Below are 18,475 nucleotides of genomic sequence, written 5' to 3'. Positions count from 1 at the left end.
TGGATGAACTCAGGTTACTTTTAGGCATGTGGTGAAATAACACATTGGAGGGAAAACTATGCAGTACAAACTTTGCAATGTGTAATTGTGGAACATACCATTTCAGGTGAGCAGTTGACAACTCTGTGTTCTCTGTATCTACTTACCTTAAAATAATAAATACAATGTTAAAGAGAGATGTAGTAAAACCATTCCTTTCTTTGCATAAAATAATTTATGAATAGAAAGGGAATACTTATAAATATTGCAGGCAAGGTCAAAATTAGACTTAAATGGAAAATATGAACAGTGAAATCATTACCATAATTCAGTTTCTGAAATGCAAGTATATACAAGTTCCAGTGAGGGCACCAACTTTTATAGCTCCTCCCACATCCAAGCTTCAATGAAAGTTCATGCATTTTAAAGCTGTCAGACATGTAATTTAAAATCAATTATTAGATCTTTCCTTTGTTTTAAAGTTTCTGAAAGCAACTGAAATGTACAGATAAAGAGGATTTGTTTTCTTAGTTTTTTCTGCAATGTAAAGAATTACAGTCTAAGTTTACTGCTTGAGATAATAACCTAATGAATGTTGTACTTTCATGTTTGTGAGCAGGCTTTGGCTTTTTCTCTCAAAGCCTCATTTTAATTGGTAGTTTGGTAAGGAATGTTTTTAAAAGGTTAAAAAAATATATATGTTAAGTAGTTTACCATGTTTTCTAACTGAACAAATGTTTGCAGAAGCTTCATTCCATTAAGTTCATCATATAAGTGGAAAATAATCTTGTTATATGAGCAAAACAATGACTGACTTGCACCTGTAATATTTTTCTTTAAGAAAAGATTAATTTTCTTCCCACAGGTCCAGACAGAAAAGTATGTTGTGTACTGAAAGCAATAAAAATCTGTAGGTGTAGGCTTATGGGGATGGAAATTCTGCAGAGAAGCATGAATTCTTTTGTCAGTTATTGGCATCTTGCCATCCTTGTTCCCTCCTTGTTTATAGTCTTCTGGTTTCAAATATATTCACCTCCAGCCAGCCTTTTCCACGTTGATTTTTGGTGTAGAATCCATTGCATGGTGTTTCTTTCTGATTTGTGAACACAGCTATGAAACATTGTTGTCATCCAGTCAACTCTTTCTCAAGCAGCAACACATGCAAAAGCAATTGTAGTGTTATGGCATGTGCATGACGTTAAAAGAAGAAAGAGACTGTCTTTTTCTAAGCCCTCTAGATTCTGCAGCAGAGGGAGGATGGCTATGAATGTTTTCAGTGTTTTTCCGAGACTAAAACCACTCATGCTCTCTCCACCACAAACGGATCATTTTGCTGTCTTTTCCAATCTGTGGGATGCCTGTGGATAGATGACATGTATCTCTGTTTTATGATGTAACATTTATCTTCTGGCTACAAATCATCTGGTAAAGGCTTCCAACAGCTGGGAGTGAAGGCAATACTGGTAAAAGAGAATGAGAGCAAAAAACCCTTGTGGGGAATGAAGCTTGCTGCAGTTCTGACCTTAAAAAGTGAAAATGGCTGAAGGAGCTGAGAAGATTCACATAAAAAACATAAAGTATTTGATAACAAGGATAAGGGAAAAATTAAATCATAATCCAATCTTCTGCTCTGTTACTGGCATTGTGGGATACATTCAAGAGTACCTATCTAGGTATATCTGTCCCAGCAGGATGGTTCAGACTCCAGTGTTTGATGCCAAGGCTGTTTCTTTAGCCTGTGGAGAAAGACACTTCTAAAGGACAAGTTGTATAGAATTAGCCAGTAAGAGACATTAGACCAGCTGCATCTTTTTAAACATCCACTTCTCTGTGGAGTGCAAGTAGCTGAGTTGAATCTATACTAGACATCCTGACATCTTGAGATGTACTGAGCCTTCCCTCTGTGGTTTAGCATTTCACTAACCACTGGTCTTGTTCATCTTCTGTGTTACAACTACTAGCAGTTAGAATACTTGCACCGAAGTGGAAAACTCAAAATCAGTTAACTCAGGAAAACACAATAGCTGTATCTCCCACCTATCCAAGATGTACTATTAAAACCAGATTAGTGAACAGGCTGAATGTGAGGTACCTTCTATTTGAGTAGAAAAATGAAATAAATAGCATGACAAAAGCAGCAATTCTGAAGAGGGCCTGAATATAATCCTATGTGTGATAGGGGAAGCCTTAACCAAGGAAGCAATCCAGACAAAAGTTGTGACATTACCACTGGTGTTTTTTTCTGTAATGGAAGTGGTTGCTTTGTGTTGAACTCAAGGCATGCTGTGTGCATGATGTTGCCTCTGCAAGCACCAAACGCATGGGACACTTCTGGGGACTTGAGGGATATTTATATTTTAGTTTTAAGCAGTGAAGCCTAGCTGAGAAGTAGTCATTCAGTTACCTGCACTGGGACAATTTGCTGCACACACCTGCTCTGATGCATAGAAATTTTACAGGTTATCAAGGAGACAGTTCAGTCTCAAGTACTTCCAAATTGAAGAAGCCATGAGAATGTCTGTGTTTTTCTAAAATATACTTTCTGGGTGCCCCAATATTTCCTGTGTCACATTTCAAATTTCAAAGTAGAAAGAAGAAGATACATAGTCCTAGAATCAATGGTAGAAGATAGAAAATCCCTAAATATCCACACAGCCATTATCTATTTTACCTGCTGAGGCAGTCAAAGACTATATTACAAAGTTTGTAGGACACTTATGATGATGAAAGAGTCCAGGTCATTTGTGAGATAAACAGATCATATGTCTGAGTGGGTACACAGGGTCTAGATCATCTACATAAGTCAGTCTGTTTTGAGGAAACCGTTGTCAATTGTGGAGGTGGAAAACAGTTTGTAAGAAGTCCTGTATCAGTTCTGGTGGGGTTGGTGTGGGGGGTGGAGACAAGAAGTTATTTAGGCTTCAAATTTTTCCCATAGTATTGTTTTTTTTTTTTTCTTCTGCTATCATATTTTTAGTTTTCTATCTTATATCTTCTGACTGTCAAGAACAGAATAGATATAGCAGTCTTTGCTACATCTGTTAAAGGCTTTATTGGACAAAAAGTTTGTAGTTCAGAAGGGATTTTTAGTGTGAGGAGTGCTGAAGTTAATTTCTGTGTAGCCATGAATTGTGAGAAACGGACCTTTATTCTCCTGTAACTCAGAAAGAGCTACTACTGTGAGACACACAGAAAATTATTCAGACCTCATGTCTTATTAAACAGAACTATTTTTGTTGCTCCTTGATTTTTAGAGCATCTAATTCTCTAAAAGTTACAAGTAGTTACATTCCCAGAATAATAAAATTACGCAGAATTCACAGCCATAAACCAACATTATCCTCTTATCAGGGATAAAACAAGAGTGACAAAAGTCAAACCAACTTTGTGTCATCCTGTTTGCTAGACTTCGGGCTTCGTCAGCCTGCAGGAAGGGGTATTCCAAAGATGGGAAAGATTAGATGCAGGGGATGTTCCTGTTTTTTAAACAGACTCTCAGCCTGCAAATGGCCATTTAAAAAGAAGTAGGGCCTGTTGCAATAGAACAACGGATAGTGGTTTTAAACTAAAAGACGGTAGATACAGACTAGATATAAGGAAGAAGTTTTTTACAGTGGTGAAACACTGAACAGGTTGCCCAGAGAGGTTGTAGGTGCCCCATCCCTGGAAACATCCAAGATCAGGCTAGACAGGGCTCTGAACAACCTGATCTAGTTGATGTCCCTGCTCATTGCAGGGGGGTTGGACTATATGACGTTTAAAGGTCCCTTCCAAACCAAACCATTCTATGTTTCTAATAGGAGAAGGAATCAGACCCAGGCTGTCATTGACAACTAGTCTCCAGCTGAGTATGCAATTTCATTAGCATATGGAGTCAGGCTGATGTATACACCACACACAATGTGTGCATGTAAGTATTATGTTCAAAGCCTTTGTTTCAAAGTCTAGCAAGTTTGTTGAAGCCTTTCTTTTTCATTAGCTTCATTAAAGAGTAAGTAGTAAGGGTGATCCATGCAAAACAGGATCCCTGAGGCTGAAGCTCTCTAAAGACTATATTCACCATTTGAAAACTGTTCTGTCAGAAAATTCCCAACTCATTCTAGTTTTAATGTTTCAATAATTATAATGGATAGTTCAAAAGCACAGTGTTCATCAGAAATACTGCATATGTACTGCAAAGAGAAACTATCTGTGATTTGGATTTTTTTTAAATAGGCTGTTGTGCTGGTCATTTCAATTAAATCCACAGAAAATACATCAGAAGTGAGGGTATAGCTCATGCAGAATACCTGCACTAAGTGCATTGAAATCCATGGGCTCATATTATTTCAGTGAATGCATGATCAGATTTAGAGTTGATTCACTCATGAAGCTTACTTGAATGTAAATCTTCAGGCAGACATGTTTTCTCTTTAGTATTTGTTAGAGCTTGACACTGTGGGACTTATCACAAAAAAGGTCATTCAGATCCACCATAATGGATGTATTTATTGCTAATATGATTAGTACTATTGCATGAATGTATGTATTTTACTCTGTAGTATCTAGAGATTCTTTACCCTTTTTTATTGCCTAACTCTTATACCGATCTATGAGAGAAAGATGAGCCTTAGTACTTAGATGAGTACCCTACCAGTTTGGGTACTTCATAAGGACTTAAAAATATATTTAAATGCCAGGCGTTGTTACAGATTCCATGGTGAGGCTCAGCTAGCCACTTAACTGCCATAAGCTGGATTTTAAAAAATGATAAGGCTTTGGAAAATGATTTTTTTTTTAATGTTTAATGGAATTTTCACATGCACTACAGTTTGTTAAAGGTATTACTTGAATTGATTTCAATTTTGCAAATCCCATTAAGAAATATAGACATCATTAGGAAATAAAATACTTTTGCTTTTGGACACCACTTAATGCTTTGCTTAACCCTAAAAAACCACTGCTGTAGCAGTTTAACTGGAGATCAGCCTGCTTGCTTCAGAGAGAAATGGATATGTCATTGGTTCTGTCTGAATGTGAACATGCATCTGCACAGAGGTCCTTCCACAGAAGTCTGAAAACAACTGCTATTAATGTAACTGTGTGAAGTTTTCATTAGAAATGTTCATGCAAAATGTAGGTCAAGCTCTGATTTCAGGCACACCACTGTCATTTTGGAGATTGAAAGAAAGGGAATTATTTCACTGGTGTGAGAAAAAACTGTATTGTGTTATTTCCTGATGTATTGTCTTTATGTATTATTGAAATGAAGGAAGGTGTTGCTGCTATAACTTTCCTCAGCACAATAGGAAGGCAGTCCTGATTGTCTTTTCAGTCTGTTGCTGTCCCTGAAAGCAGGTTCAGCTCCTTACAAATTCTGAAGCATTGTCAGTCTTTTCTTAAAGAATAGATTGGGCTATCCTGCATTTTATGGTAATATTTGGCAGTTTTCTGTACAATTGTACGGATACTTTGCAAGGTGGCTCAAAGTGAAAGTCCACTCTTCCAAAATACATTTCTCACCTATTTTAAGTGAGAGCACAGTTTATTTGTGATCTCTAAGGAGAAAGTGTCTAATGGAAAGACTTCGTAAGCTGTAAAACATTTAAAAATGTTCAACTATAATAGTGACTGCACATTAGTTTATTATATCTCTAGTTTTCTGCCAAAGGCCAAGTTACCCAAGGATATTTCATAAAATCAGATGATCTGAAGCTGACATTGCAGACAAACTTGCTACCTTATCTCCAGGTTAATGTGATAATATTGGCCAGTGCTTAAAATCATGCCAGAGAACAATGTCAGTGAATCCTCTGCCAAGGCAGTGAGCAGGGTTTAGGTCATTATCTTTTTCAGTATAACAACATGATTACTGAGAGATTTCCTACGTAGTTTAGGAAACCCCACAGAACTGTAAAGTAAAATTGTTGTCTCATAAAATGTCGAATAAAATATAATTTTCTAACAAAAAATCAGAACTACAATTAGTATTTCTAATAAATTCTAATTTCTATCTGAATACTTCTCCAAATAGAAACTTCTCTCTGTTGTTTTTATGGAGTGATCATTGTAATTTTCTTTTCTTGAAGATCAGAGTTGCTTTCTTTTTGTAGATGATAACAAACAATAGACAGACTCACTCAGAAATGTCAGATTTTTCCTTTGTATCTATAAGGGACTGAGGTCCTTTCTGATTTCATTTCATGGGTCCCTGATTTTCTGATTTCTTAGGACTGCGACATATTAATATGTTTATTGTGTGCCAACAGAGCATTGTGACTAGAATTCAACAGGAAGTTTGAAATGTTAAAACAAAAAGGTCAAGAATATTCAATCTTCTCTACAGAGAAACTATTTTTTTTTCCAATCTTGAAACTCAAAGAGTATATAAAAGATTTCTTAACATTTGGATTATGCCTGCTGCCAGTTGAGCCATGCGGCACACATCACCACGTGGCATATTGTAGAGGCGTCTGTGTATTTAAAGTAGCTGATACAACGCCAGCCCTACTGTCACTCCTCTTTTCCTGTACAGATGTATTTGTTTCTTTTCTGAAAATGTGGTTGCTACAGCTTCTTGATTAATTTTATGAGAACGAAGTTTAATAAATATTATGTTGTTTTTGCCACCTACACTTAAGGTTAAAAAACCAACATGAGACAGCCATATATTTGACTATAATTATAGGCAGCAAAAGTCAAGGGTCTTTCTGATGTGTGTACAGAAAAGGTAGTGTTATTTGTTCCCTTTCCACTTAGTATTTTTGTTAATTACTTTATTTTCCTTATTATATTAAATCAATATAACAATGATTTTTATGTTGTTTCTTTCCTTCCTCAGATGTACATCCAGACAACAACACTTACTGTCTCCATGAGTTTAAGTGCTTCTGTGTCTCTAGGCATGCTCTACATGCCCAAGGTTTATATTATCATTTTTCATCCAGAGCAGAATGTTCAAAAACGGAAGCGGAGCTTCAAGGCTGTGGTGACAGCTGCCACAATGCAAAGCAAACTGTCCCAGAAAGGAAATGACAGACCAAATGGCGAGGTCAAAACTGAGCTCTGTGAAAGTCTTGAAACCAACAGTAAGTCATCTGTAGACTTTCCCATGGTCAAGAGTGGCAGCACTTCCTAATAGATGTACGTTCACAAGAATGCACTTTCTTTTAATAATAAACTTCATTCTTTTTGTTGCTTGTTCTGCATGAATCTAGAGATGTGTCAAAATTCATGTACTGCTGAATACAGAAATGCCTACAGTTGTTTCAAACAAATTCTTTTTCACAGGAGGCTAATAAAGAAAAGAAGGCCACATCTTTTTAAAATGATCTGGTTTAGCTAGTGCTAAATTGATGTGTTGTGCATTGCTGTGCGAGTCGTGTTATATCCTGACTGTTCATGAGGTATATTTATGGTCATCACTGTATATTAAAAACTCCAAGGCTGTTGCAAAAAAGTAGAATGAGAACAGTTAACATAATTTGTATTTTACAGTTAGGTATAGAAGTGAAAATAATGCTTTTAACCTTTCCACCTTAATATTTGTCAACTTGTTCATTTATCACAACTCACAATACTAACATTTCCCAGAATAACACTTCCTATCCAGGTTTTGTTGTGGTCTTATTAATCTTGGTACAAAATCGTGATAATTCATATCCAGTTTAATCATTACATGTTCTGATACATCATGGGTTAGTTCTTTCCCACGTTGGAAAAGTTATTTTCTATGTCAGAAAAAATCTTGAATCTTGCCACATCTCTAAATTGCTCTGGTATAGAAGAAAACAGAGGCCTATAGTTTCCATTCCACTGCATGACATACAGTCTTATAAACTCGACTTGGCAACAATAATAATAATAATAAGAAGAAGAAGAAGAAGAAGAAGAAGAAGAAGAAGAAGATGAGTAGAGTGAGTAACTTTTCCCCCAGAGTATAGTACTAATGGAGAATTGGTCTCTATTGAGGAGTTAGAGGTCACACAGGATGGACAGCAGCTGTTACAATTAAAGCCAATTTTTTCAGTCATTTTACTGCGAATGAGGGATTTTAAATTTTTTTTATTACTATTTGATGATGTTGACAGGAGATTGAATAGTACTGTTTTGCTTGAGCACATTCCGACAAGTCAGTACCAATTTTGCAGAAAAATATTGTACTTCTTTCAGAAAAATGCAACCCCCCACTGAATTCAGTGTTTGCCAGATTGAAGACTGTATAAAAATAGTCCATAAATTTACCATACAGTAGTTGCTGATGCATGGAGGATACTGAGTGCAAACCAATTCACTTGAAAAACTCATGACCCTTCAAAATGTGTAAATCTGCTAGACTGAGCTATGCATTTATACAGATTATAACATATTACAAAGGACAAAAGGAGAAAGGCAATGAAATTCCTTGTGGATCAAATAGCATGGAAATACGAAGAACTCAAACTTTCAGAAGTCACCAAAAGAAAATTCAAGTGGAAAAAAGATGGATTTTTCTGAGTTTGCAAAATTATAAACTTCTGAGGGAAGGTCAAAGAAGGAAATTCCACAGTAAGGTGAGAAAGAATGTTAATAAGAAAAGCTTGAGTCTTCGGAGATTTTCTTGATAGAATCCCATGAAATAAAGCCCTGGAAGGAAGAGAGGCACAAGAAGGCTGGTTAATAGTCAAGGATCACCTCCTTCAAGCACAGGAGTGATGTTGATCCCAATGTTTATCTAGTGTACCTAATTAAGAAATGCTGTATCTGGTATTGCTTAAACTGTGATTATACATAATTCATGGAAACAGCTGCTATTGGAAGCAAGTTTTCTTCTCAGTAGTGTGATATATGCAGAGTAATGCTTATTTACTCTTCTCTAAACATGATTTTAACAGTAGCACATCTATATAATTCTGATCTCACTAGGGAGTATATCCTGACTAGGCTTTGATCCAGGCATCATAATGCTTCATAGGCAAAAATTCAGTCAAGTCATTTGCACTCCAGAGAGTTGTCCCTATATAATTGAGCTCCTGACCCCAAGATGGCTTTCTGTCTTCCCAAAATTTTTCTGTACCATTTGGATTTAATCAGCTTCCATCTTGTCTGCCAAAGCAGTTATTTTCAAAACTTTTGGACATTCCTGTGAACTATCAGTGCACAATGCCACATAGTGCCAACAATAGATGCCCAGAGACTGGAGAGAGATCACAAGTCAGCAGGAGAGCACCTGAAGAGCAGCACAAAGGAGTTAGAGCCAGTAAGTCAGCTTCATTGGGGGCCCAACTTAAAATACCTCTGTGCAAACGCACATAGCATGGAGATTAAACAAGAGCAGTTAGACGTGCACCTGCCTGCAGGGCTATGATCTTATTGGCATCACAGAGATGTGTTGGGATGACTCCTATGACTGGAGTGTTGGAACAGGAGAATACAACCTCTTTAGGAAGGACATGCAGGGGAGATGCGAAGGTGGGGATGACTTTCTATGTCAATGACCAGCTGGAGCTCGTGAAGCTCTGTCTGGGGATGGATGGGGACCTGACTGACAGCTTATGGGTCAGGAATAAAGGGAAGGCAGGGGCAGGTGATGTTATACTGAGGGTCTGATACAGACCACCTGATCAGGAAGACCAAGTGGACAAGGTCCTCTATAGACAGATAGGAGCAGCCTCACATTCGCAAGCCCTGGTCCTCATGGGGGACTTCCACCACCCCACTATCTGTTGGAGGGACAACACAGCAGGGCATAAGCAATCCAGAAGGTTCCTGGAATGCATTGATGACAACTTCCTTCTCGAAGTGATAGAGGAGCCAACGAGGAGAGGTGCTATGCTGGACCTTGTTCTCACCAACAAGGAGGGGCTGAGGGGCAATGTGAAGCTCAAAGGCAGCCTTGGTTGCAGTGACCGTGAAATGGTGGAGTTCAAGATCCTTAGGACAGTGAGGAGGGTGCACAGCAAGCTCACTATCCTGGACTTTGGGAGAGCAGACTTTGGCCTCTTCAGGGATCTGCTTGGCAGAGTAGCATGGGGTAAAGCTCTGGAGGGAGGAGGGGCCAAAAAAAGCTGGTTAATATTCAAGGATCACCTCCTCCAAGCTCAGGAGTCATAGGTCTTGACAAAGAGGAAGTCAGGTAAAAAAGCCAGGAGGCCTGCATGGATGAACAAGGAGCTCTGGGATAGTCTCAAATATGAAAAGAAAGCCTACAGAGGGTGGAAGCAGGGACGGGTAGCCTGGGAGGAAAACAAAGAAACTGCCTGAGCAGCCAGGGATCAGGTTAGGAATGCCAAAGCCCTGATAGAATTAAAACTGCCCTGGGACATCAAGAGAAACAAGAAAAGCTTCTGTAAGTAGGTGATGATAAAAGAAAGACTAGGGAAAATGTGGGCTCTCTCTGGAAGCAAGCAGGAGACCTGACTACCCAGGATATGGAGAAGGCTGACGTACTCTATGAATTTTTGGCCTTAGTCTTCATTTGCACACACCACCCAAGTTGCAGAAGGCAAAGGTGGGAAGTGGGAGAAGGAAAAACTGCCCACCGTAGGAGAAGATCAGGTTTGAGACCATCTAAGGAATCTGAAGGTGCACAAGTCCATGGAACCTGAAGAGATGCATCTGTGGGTCCTGAGGGAACTGATGAATGAAGTGGCTAAGACTCTCTCCATCATATTTCAGAAGTTGTGGTGAAGTTCCCATTGTCTGGAAAAGGGGAAATGTAACACCCATTTTTAGGGAGGGAAAAAAGGAAAACCTAGGGAACTACAGGCCAGTCAGTCTCACCTCTGTGCCCAGCAAGATCATGGAGTGTATCCTCTTGGAAACTATGCTAGAGCACATGGAAAATAAGGAGATGATTGGTGACAGCCAACATGGCTTCACTAAGGGCAAATCATGCCTGACAAATTTGGTGGCCTTCTATGATGGGGTTACAGCATTGGTCAGTAAGGGAAGGGCAAGTGACGTCACCTACCTGGACTTGTGCAAAGCATTTGACACTGTCCCACATGATATCCTTGTCTCTAAATTGAAGACACATGGATTAGACGGATGACCCTCCAGTTGCACCACTTGGTGGATAAGGAATTGTCTGAATGGCTGCACTCAAAGAGTTGCAGTCAACAGCTCCATGTCCAAGTGGAGGGGGGGCTGATGAGTGGTATTCCTCAGGGGTCAATATGGGCAGGTGCTGTTCAACATCTTCGTCAGCAACATGGACAGTGGGATGCACCCTCAGCAAGTTTGAGGATGACACCAACTTGTGTGGTGCAGTTGACACACTGGAGGGAAGGGATGTGCCATCCAGAGGGACCTTGGCACGCTTGAGAGGTGGGCCTGTGCAAACCTCATGAAGTTCAACAAGTCCAAATGCAAGTCCTGCACGTGTTGAGGCAATCCCAAGCACAAATACAGGCTGGGCAATTAGTGGTTGATTGAGAGCAGTCCTGTGGAGAGGACTTGGGAGTAGTGGTGAATGGAAAACTGACCATGAGCCAGCAATATGTACTTTCAGCCCAGAAAGCCAACCATATCTCAGGCTACATCAGGAGAAGTGTGGCCAGCAGGTTGAGGGAGGTGATTCTCCCCCTCTACTCCTCTCTCATGAGACCCTACCTGAAGTACTGTGTTCAGCTCTGGAGCCCCCAGCATAAGAACGACATGGACCTGCTGAAGTGGATCCAGAGGAGGGCCACACAAATAATCAGGGGTCTGGAGCACCTCCCTTATGAGGACAGGCTGAGAGTTGGTATTTTTCAGCCTACAGAAGATAAGTCTCCAGGGAGACCTTAAAGTGGCCTTCCAGTACTTAAAGGGGACATACAGGAATGGTGAGGAGGGACTCTATCAGGGAGTGTAGTAATAGGATGAGGGGTAACAGTTTTAAATTGACAGAGGGTGGATTCAGATTAGATATAAGGAAGAAATTCTTTACTGTGAGGGTGGTGAGACACTGGAACAGGTTGCCCAGAGCAGCTGTGTCTGCCCCCTCCCTGGCAGTGTTCAAGGCCAGATTGGATGGAGCTTTGAGCAGCTTGGTCTAGTGGAAGGTGTCCGTGCCCATGGCAGGGGGGTTGGAACTGGGTGATCTTTAAGGTCCCTTCCAACCCAAACCACTCTATGATTCTATGAAGTCCTTTTCACTAGGTCAATAGTCACAAACTCCCAACACTGAAAATTTTCTTCTTGCACTGACTCCATGTGAGGTAGATCTTTCTTTTCAGTGATAGTATATGAAGCTGATCACAAAATCAGGCTATTCCTAGTATACCAGAAGTGGGTACTAGGGGTTTTCCACCATTTCCCAATTAAAAATACTGGTAGTGATATCAGTGCTCATAACTAGGTAAGAAGATGAAACTGTCAGGTAATTCCTTTTGTTTCCCATCCAGAGACAGCTCTGCTCTGGTTTGTCCTGTTCCATGTAACAGACTTTACCCCATGTTTTCTTCCACATATATATAGTCATGGTTTTATGTGGATATACATTCACATTCAGTGGAAAACAAATTGCGTCTGCAAAACAGGATGAAAAAAAAATCCAGAAGCAATTACAGAAGGCATAACAATGACAAGTACTTTAAATGCATATAGGTCAGATCACAGTAATAATTCTAAATTGCTTTAGAACCTCTTTTTCCTTTTTTTTTTTTTTTTCTTTTGTCTCATTCCAGCAGTAATATAGTAAGTGGAGCTAGAAAAGAGTGTTCATTCCCAGAAATATTTTGAGCCAAGTCTGTTGCTTTTTCTGGCCATCTATGCTTGCCAAATGTGGTTCATGTTATTACTGTGAAATGCTAACAGTAAGAGCAGGACACCAGCTGCTGAAGCTTTCAGATCCCCAAACAGGAACTATAGGCTTATTACAGTGAACTATAAAGACACTTGCAATATTTATCAAGTAAAAAACCCATTGTTTGGAGATGAGAATATATTTAAAACATTTTGATCTACTATCTACACTAGCTTCCTGAGCTATCATTTTTTAAAGTAACAACCCTCAGAACTCAATAGGATAATTTTTGTTTCTTGATCAGTCCTAGATGAATTCTGTCAAAACTGTTTAAGTCTCAGATATACAACAAAGTCACAACAAATTAATGAGTTATTCTAAATCAGGTGAGGTGTTGTAACTACTTATTTTTGTATTTTGAGCTTCTTGCAAATGTTCTCAGATAATTCAGTTTACTGAGTTGTGATAAATCTGATTATGTTACATTGCTGTGGGCTGAAAATGTACACATGAAAAGTTATCATAGAACTGAGTTGATACCGGGTAATGTAGTAAGCTAGCTTAACCTGATCACGTATCAGCCTATTTTCATGGTGAGGGAAAAATATAAACTCTGCTCCCTCCATCCGTTTGTTCTCAAGTGTGCAGAGTTTGCAGATGTGCATTTATTTGTTAAGTCTTAACTGGGAAAAAGATCCTTTTATGCTTTAAGGAACTTGGTGCCATTTCAGCAGTCCTGCATTATTTTCAGAAGGAACTTAACGGGCCAAAGGGAAAATAGAATCCTCTCAGAAATCCAGCTGTGGGAGCATGGGAGAGTTCAGACGGGAGCAATACATCCCATCTGAAAAATCTGAAATATGTAAATGAGGCTATATTTGCTTCAAGTGTCCCAACACATGCAAATAAAGCTATTTCATGTTGGTGCTTGAATACTGTGATCAATTATGTGAAAGACTTGCTTAATGTGCCAGAAGCAATCCTTCCCTGAATTAGCTCCTCAAGACACAAAGTACTGGAGTTACCTCCAATAGTAAGTAAGAAATACTACATTTTGCAGTTCCCTTTTGATTATTCATTCTTATATATACATTCTTAAGAAACAAAAATTATAGTGATACATGAATTATAATGTTCTGGTTCTGTTGTGTCTTACAAAATGGCAAATGCAATAGTAGAATCAAATTGCTCAGAAACCCAAAGAAAACATGAAAAAAAAGCAAGCAACAAAGTTATTATGCTACCTAGTATTATTTTGCAGCAATTTTAGTGATGTTTGATTTGGTTTAATCTTTGGTGCAGAAGAGAGAAACTGTCACTTCTTGTTTTCTAGTCTGTTCTTCCCAAATAATCGGATTGTTGGGCTGGATTTAGGAGCTAGCATGAAGAATCCTTTTCCTATCTATCTCAGCTGTTCCCACCAGATTCTATATAGAAAAAAGATATTGAAGAAAGGAAGGTATGGGAATAGAATTGAGATCTTTGTATTTATAGACTAGACAACCATCAAATTATTTTCGTCCTGCCAACTGCAGTCTTCGGTATCATAAGCAGAACATGTCTGTAGCAGACGGAATATAAAACATATTTGGGAAACCAAATTCCTCCTTATGCAGTGTGACATAGATCTTATTATAGACAAAAAAAGACACTCAGTCCTCTATCAATCTGATTTGCCATGTACCCAACTGGTTTAAAATTAGGGATCTGTGAGATCTGATGTCACCGCTTCCCTCTTCTCACCACTGCATTAACACAACAGTGGAGACTTGGGCCATATTTTTTACAGCAAAGCGATAAGATGTAAGGTCTAGAAGCTGACACAAAATTCCATGTAAGATTCACAGTTGTTCACTTCTACATTAGTAAAGGTGTTTAACATCTCAATATATTGCCCCATTCTGAACAAAGCATATGAGCTTTGCTCAAAGGAAGACATGATTAGCTGACCATCAACATAAGAAGACCGTAATAGCATGGCAGCTCTAAAATACAGCCTAGGCCCTCACATGTGAGGGGATTGAGTGCATCCTCAGTCAGTTTGCAGCTGACACCCAGTTGGGTGGGAGTGTTGATCTGCTCGAGGGTAGGGAGGCTCTGCAGAGAGACCTGGACAGGCTGGAGCCATGGGCTGAGGCCAACTGGGGGAGTTTCCATAAGGCCAAATGCCGGGGGCTGCCCTTGGGCCACAACAACCCCCAGCAGCGCTACAGGCTTGGGGAGGAGTGGCTGGAGAGCTGCCAGTCAGAGAGGGACCTGGGGGTGTTGATTGACAGCCGGCTGCACAGGAGCCAGCAGTGTGCCCAGGTGGCCAAGAAGGCCAATGGCATCCTGGCTTGTGTCAGCAATAGCGTGGCCAGCAGGGACAGGGAAGGGATCTGACCCCTGTACTCGGCACTGGTGAGGCCGCCCCTCGATTCCTGTGTTCAGTTTTGGGCCCCTCACTACAAAAAGGACATTGAATGACTCGAGCGTGTCCAGAGAAGGGCAACGGAGCTGGTGCAGGGTCTGGAGCACAGGTCGTACGAGGAGCGGCTGAGGGAACTGGGGGTGTTTAGTCTGGAGAAGAGGAGGCTGAGGGGAGACCTCATTGCCCTCTACAGCTCCCTGAAAGGAGGTTGCAGAGAGCTGGGGATGAGTCTCTTTAGCCAAGTAGTAAGCGACAGGAGAAGAGGGAATGGCCTCAAGTTGCGCCAGGGAAGGTTTAGACTGGATATTAGGAAGCATTTCTTTACAGAATGGGTTGTTAGGGGTTGGAATGGGCTGCCCAGGGAGGTGTTAGAGTCTCCATCCCTGGAAGTGTTTAAGAGTAGGGTCAATTTAGAGCTTAAGGATATGCTGTAGTTGGAACTGTCAGTGCTAGGTGAACGGTTGGAGTAGATTATCTCCAAGGTCCTTTCCAACATCGATAATTCTGTGTGTGAAGTGTTTCTTCTGGCTCACTTATATGCAGATGCTTTGTGTCTAAAGGCTCTCCAGAGAATATGTGCTGTAGGCACTAGCTACACAGTTTTGCTAACTTGGAGAGACGTGTCCCATGTTAGGCTTTGCTCCTTTCAAGGAGCATAAGCTTCCTTCTAGATGGACCATCCACCACTAGCTGCAAAGTTTTCTTCAACCAGTAGAAGAGAGAGAAAAATCCAAGTTCTACATTAAAAAAACTTCCATACAGAAATCAGCCAAAATAATTCCAGACAAATAGTATGTTGAAATTCTGTTATGGTTATACTAAAACCACTCGACATTGTTCCTCTCTATTGCCCTCTGCTTCCCCAAGTCACAAACAAAACCAGTTATCATCATCAAGAACACAAAACTTGAGATACAAGTTACACACTGCTTATATACATGCTTAAACTTTGTTACTTTATTTCATGAACATGGGCTATGTTATTTGGAAATGCAGTTGGACATTGTCTGAGTTCAAATGGTAAATATGTGTGTATTTTTTCTTCTCTCCTGATTCTGAAAATACTGAACTTTATTTTTTTATTGTTGTTTGTTTCTGTTTTTTTGATTTACAGCCTCCTCTACTAAGACAACTTACGTCACTTACAGCAATCAGGCAAACTGAACAGGGATGAAATTCACTGGAAGACCTGCAGGATGGGATCTTGCAAACATAGACTTTACCACCGCCAGAACTCAGTTTTGGAAATATCAGTAGACTACATTCAAATCAGTTGTCAGTCTCCTAAAGGACAAGGATTAAACAAGAGGCAAAAGGCGAAAGAGACAGGGGAAAGGAAAAGTCCAGTTTTATAACATAGAGACAGAGTGTCAAGTTCTGGATGTTCTCTCACAAAAAGGAAGTAAATCACTAAAGGAAAACAAATGTTAGCTTGTGAAAAAAAATGCTGTTGAAATAAATCATGTCTGATGTTATATTTGTAAGTACTTTTTTGTGACTGTGACAATTTCCTTTCCTGTCCTACATTGTTCAACTCGTAAAAGAAGATGAGTTTGTTTCTTGTGGCGGCTGACTGAATTAAGTCCTGGGTTATGCTAAAATAAATGCAATGGTCAACGCATGCTAATTTTTATACAAAATAATTTATTTCTAATAATAAAGGAATGTTTTGCAAATGTTGAGACTTGTTTTGTTGCAGTTTTAAGGAAAAAATATTCCTTACACTGTTGTCTATTGTTTGTTTAGAATGTGCAGTAAAGGTGGGTGTACAAATAAAATAATAATCATGGCATCAGAAGAATGCAGTGTAAACTCTAAGCATGTGTGTGTGTGTGTGTGCGCACGTGTGCGTGTATGTACGTGCATGCCTGCATGCATGTATGTGTCTGTACTCTGCAGTGTGTGAATTTATTTGTTCAAAGCTTTGTGACTATATTTTTTAATGGAAGGATTTTTCCCCCTCTCACCCTCAAAGTAAGTGCATTTTATATGTTTGTAAAGTGGAGTCCTGACAGTAATTATTTTGTATGATTGTATTATATTTTTGAATCTCCACTAATAATTTTGATCCTTTTCATTTCTGGAACTTACAGTTTGTAAGACTTTATGACAGCTAGACTGGATTAAACTGAAAGTCTATTCAGCCTAGTATCCTGTCTCTGACAGGGGAATGTAGCAGATGCTTATCTCAATAAAGGTGACTTTGAAATAACAGGAGATAAATCAATGGAGAATTTGGAAAGCAGTAACCTAGTGGATATATGTACTGTTGCCTTATTAACACTTAAAAATAGAGAAATAGATGTCCATCTCAATCTTCACATCTTCTAACTCCCATGTCAAATGATTGTGCGTGTGCTAGAAATAATTATGCAAAGAGAAGGAGGAAGTCATATGCTATCTGTCATGTTAATAAATCCCTCCAAAGAAGACTAAAAAAGACAGCTAGGGACTTTCCACTTTGTTACTATACCTGTGATGTTTAACACTTTTTCACTCCAAAGGCTACTTACCATTCGTCAAGTCAGTGGGTCTACATAATCAGTTGGTTATTAAACGTTATTTCTCCGGAATTAGCCTGGATGGCTCCTTGTGCTTTTTTTCTCAAAGGAGCTGTATTTTTAGAACATATCTGAAAGAAGCTGTGGTAGGTCCTAAATTACATGAAATAAAGTTTAAGTATTTGAAACTGAATCTTCCTCTGTCAACATTTAAACTCCAGCACAGTCAGCAAACTGCATGACAGTGAATTTCCATTTTCAAAATATTTGACAAAAACATAGTTTTTCCCAGAATTGAAACACCTGAATTATTAACCAATGATTGCTTTGGTATAGTGTGGTATTGTGTGTTTGGTATGTGTGATATACTGTGTGAAAATTCCTTTTTCAACTATGCCACAAGCACATCAATCCCAAACCTATAAACTAATATATGCTTAATTTTAAGCATACAAGTAGTGCAGCTAATGTAATGAGACATGCAAAAAACTTTCATAAAATCAGTTTTAGTTCCATTTTGTTAGCTATTATTAAATTGAAGCTTTTTAGTGAAAATATATTGATTAGATCAGTGTTTTAACAAAACAGACTTTCATGTCTAGGATGGATTTCCTAAAAGAAAGTGGGGATCTGTTTTATGTGAAAAAACAAAGTTTGGGCACTGTTTCTTTTCAAGATAGCTGTGAAAAGTTTAGTTTTCAATCCACAAAAAAAAAGTTTCAAATATTTCTTTGTAATATCTATACATAATAACATAAGCATAGCAATATGCATTTAAAAAAGCAGTACGTAGCAATTGCCTCTTAAACACATTTCATATACACATAAACATATTTTATATAAAAATCAGCATTTGATATATGAATATCTTCCAGTTTCACAGTAGTCCAGAGAAAA

General features: G+C 39.1%; 1 protein-coding gene across 6 annotated transcripts in view; it reads left to right on the top strand.

The window, feature by feature from the left end:
• The window catches only part of GRM8 (glutamate metabotropic receptor 8), a 369,942-nt gene extending 352,604 nt beyond the window's left edge, over window positions 1-17,338 (top strand). For 3 of the 6 annotated variants that reach the window (XM_074903206.1, XM_074903207.1, XM_074903204.1), the window contains exons 10-11: window positions 6,800-7,046; window positions 16,192-17,338. In XM_074903206.1, the coding sequence (XP_074759307.1) occupies window positions 6,800-7,046; window positions 16,192-16,241 (297 nt within the window). In that variant the 3' untranslated portion in view covers window positions 16,242-17,338. Of the gene's footprint in view, window positions 1-6,799; window positions 7,102-16,191 lie in introns of those variants that run through there. The other 3 variants (XM_074903210.1, XM_074903208.1, XM_074903209.1) reach the window with 2 other exon arrangements.
• The last annotated feature ends 1,137 nt before the right edge of the window (window positions 17,339-18,475 follow it).

Source organism: Athene noctua, chromosome 3 (assembly GCF_965140245.1).
Source record: "Athene noctua chromosome 3, bAthNoc1.hap1.1, whole genome shotgun sequence".
Classification (NCBI taxonomy): domain Eukaryota; kingdom Metazoa; phylum Chordata; class Aves; order Strigiformes; family Strigidae; genus Athene; species Athene noctua.
The sequence above is the reverse complement of the archived record's forward strand: the minus strand, read 5'-3'. Positions and strand labels throughout refer to the sequence as shown.